Genomic DNA, 1394 nt, shown 5'->3' on the forward strand with positions numbered 1-1394 from the left:
CATGAAATTCCAGAAAAGATATAAATCTGAATGTGTTTATCCCCAGAGCAATAGCCACATTTCAGACTGGACAATTATATTCCGCCTCCACTTCCATACCCTTCCAGCAGCTTGATACACACAGAGTTCTTCCCTTTCAATCCTAGACAGCTGCAAAAGTTGCCTTATGCTTTTACATGTTTGCTGTGTTTTGATCTGTAACTGGCTGCATTTTAGTATAAGGGTTGACGTAGCTAGAGTATGTAAACTAGTTCAGGCGAAAAAGATCATTTTCATCTGAAGTTGCCATTGCTATGATTGTTTCTTATATCCTTACACTAGTTGTTCTTGTGTTAAGTAGTCACAGGAAATAACCAGTCTTCTCCTGTCACAGCTGGGACAGGACATTATTATTTTGGTATTTGATGGTCTAAACTGGGGAGACATTTAACTTCTTCCACTAATAAGCATACTTCTTCCCAGTAAAAAAGAAGTTCCAATCCATGACCAAGAAAAAACGTATTTTTCTGAAGGAGCTTTCTAATGTTCATAGAGGAAGAAGGATTTTTGATTTTTTTTTTCTTTTTTTAGTGAGTTGACAGGTTTTCCACCTGTGAAAAATATGAGTCATAGCTCATGAAGGCATGAGCATTTTTTTCTTCCTATGTTACTGCTGTACAAGTTTTTCTTTCTGTCTCCCAAAGAGCTTTGACTTCTGCTTGCAGATTGACAGCTCTGGCAATAGATGCTCTTTGTAAAAGCAGCAGTTGTAGAAAAAGGCTCTGCTTGATTTACCCGGCCCTCTCCAATGCTCCTCTAGTTGTAAGATGTCCATGAGTAAGTCCCTATGACCCAGTCAGTCACTAGAACTTCCACAGTGAAGTGTCAATGCATTGTTTGTGGCTTTTTGGGTGAGGTACCTGTCCTTACAAACACTTACACAATGGAGAAATCACTTACTGATTACCTACAAGCTGCCAGAGAGTATATTAGAGCTCTTGTTCATACCTTAATATTCTCATTGTGAATTCCAGAGTTGGAGATAGCCTGGAATCGCGTGGCCTTATAGCTGATTTCTGCGGTCAGTTGCTGGATGATTTTCTGCACCTCCTCCACTGCTTTGGAAACCAGATAATGTCGCCGTTCCACCTGTCAGTTCCAAGAAAGACACTTCGTATTACAGGTAACTGCAGTCTTTGTCTCCAGCAAGAAACAAACAATTAACTTAAAGCATCCTGAAACATTTGTGCCTGTGCTGCACTAGGAATAAAACTTACCATTCCCTGTGTGTTACACCCAACTTATCATGAGACAGAACTGATAAACACCAGCTGATAAATACCAAAGGGCCAATACTCAAGACTGCTGAGCATTAATTAATATTTCCATGCCAATACCATTGGATGGAAGGGAAA

General features: G+C 39.8%; 1 protein-coding gene across 1 annotated transcript in view; it reads right to left on the reverse strand.

Annotated features, from left to right (window-relative positions):
• The window catches only part of MAB21L3 (mab-21-like 3 (C. elegans)), a 17379-nt gene that overhangs the window by 11332 nt on the left and 4653 nt on the right, over positions 1-1394 (reverse strand). The window contains exon 2 of the mRNA XM_009583705.1: positions 988-1128. Within this exon, the coding sequence (XP_009582000.1) occupies positions 988-1128 (141 nt within the window). The remainder of the gene's footprint in view (positions 1-987; positions 1129-1394) is intronic.

The sequence above is a fragment of the Fulmarus glacialis genome, unplaced genomic scaffold (genome assembly GCF_000690835.1).
Source record: "Fulmarus glacialis isolate BGI_N327 unplaced genomic scaffold, ASM69083v1 scaffold13538, whole genome shotgun sequence".
Classification (NCBI taxonomy): Eukaryota; Metazoa; Chordata; class Aves; order Procellariiformes; family Procellariidae; genus Fulmarus; species Fulmarus glacialis.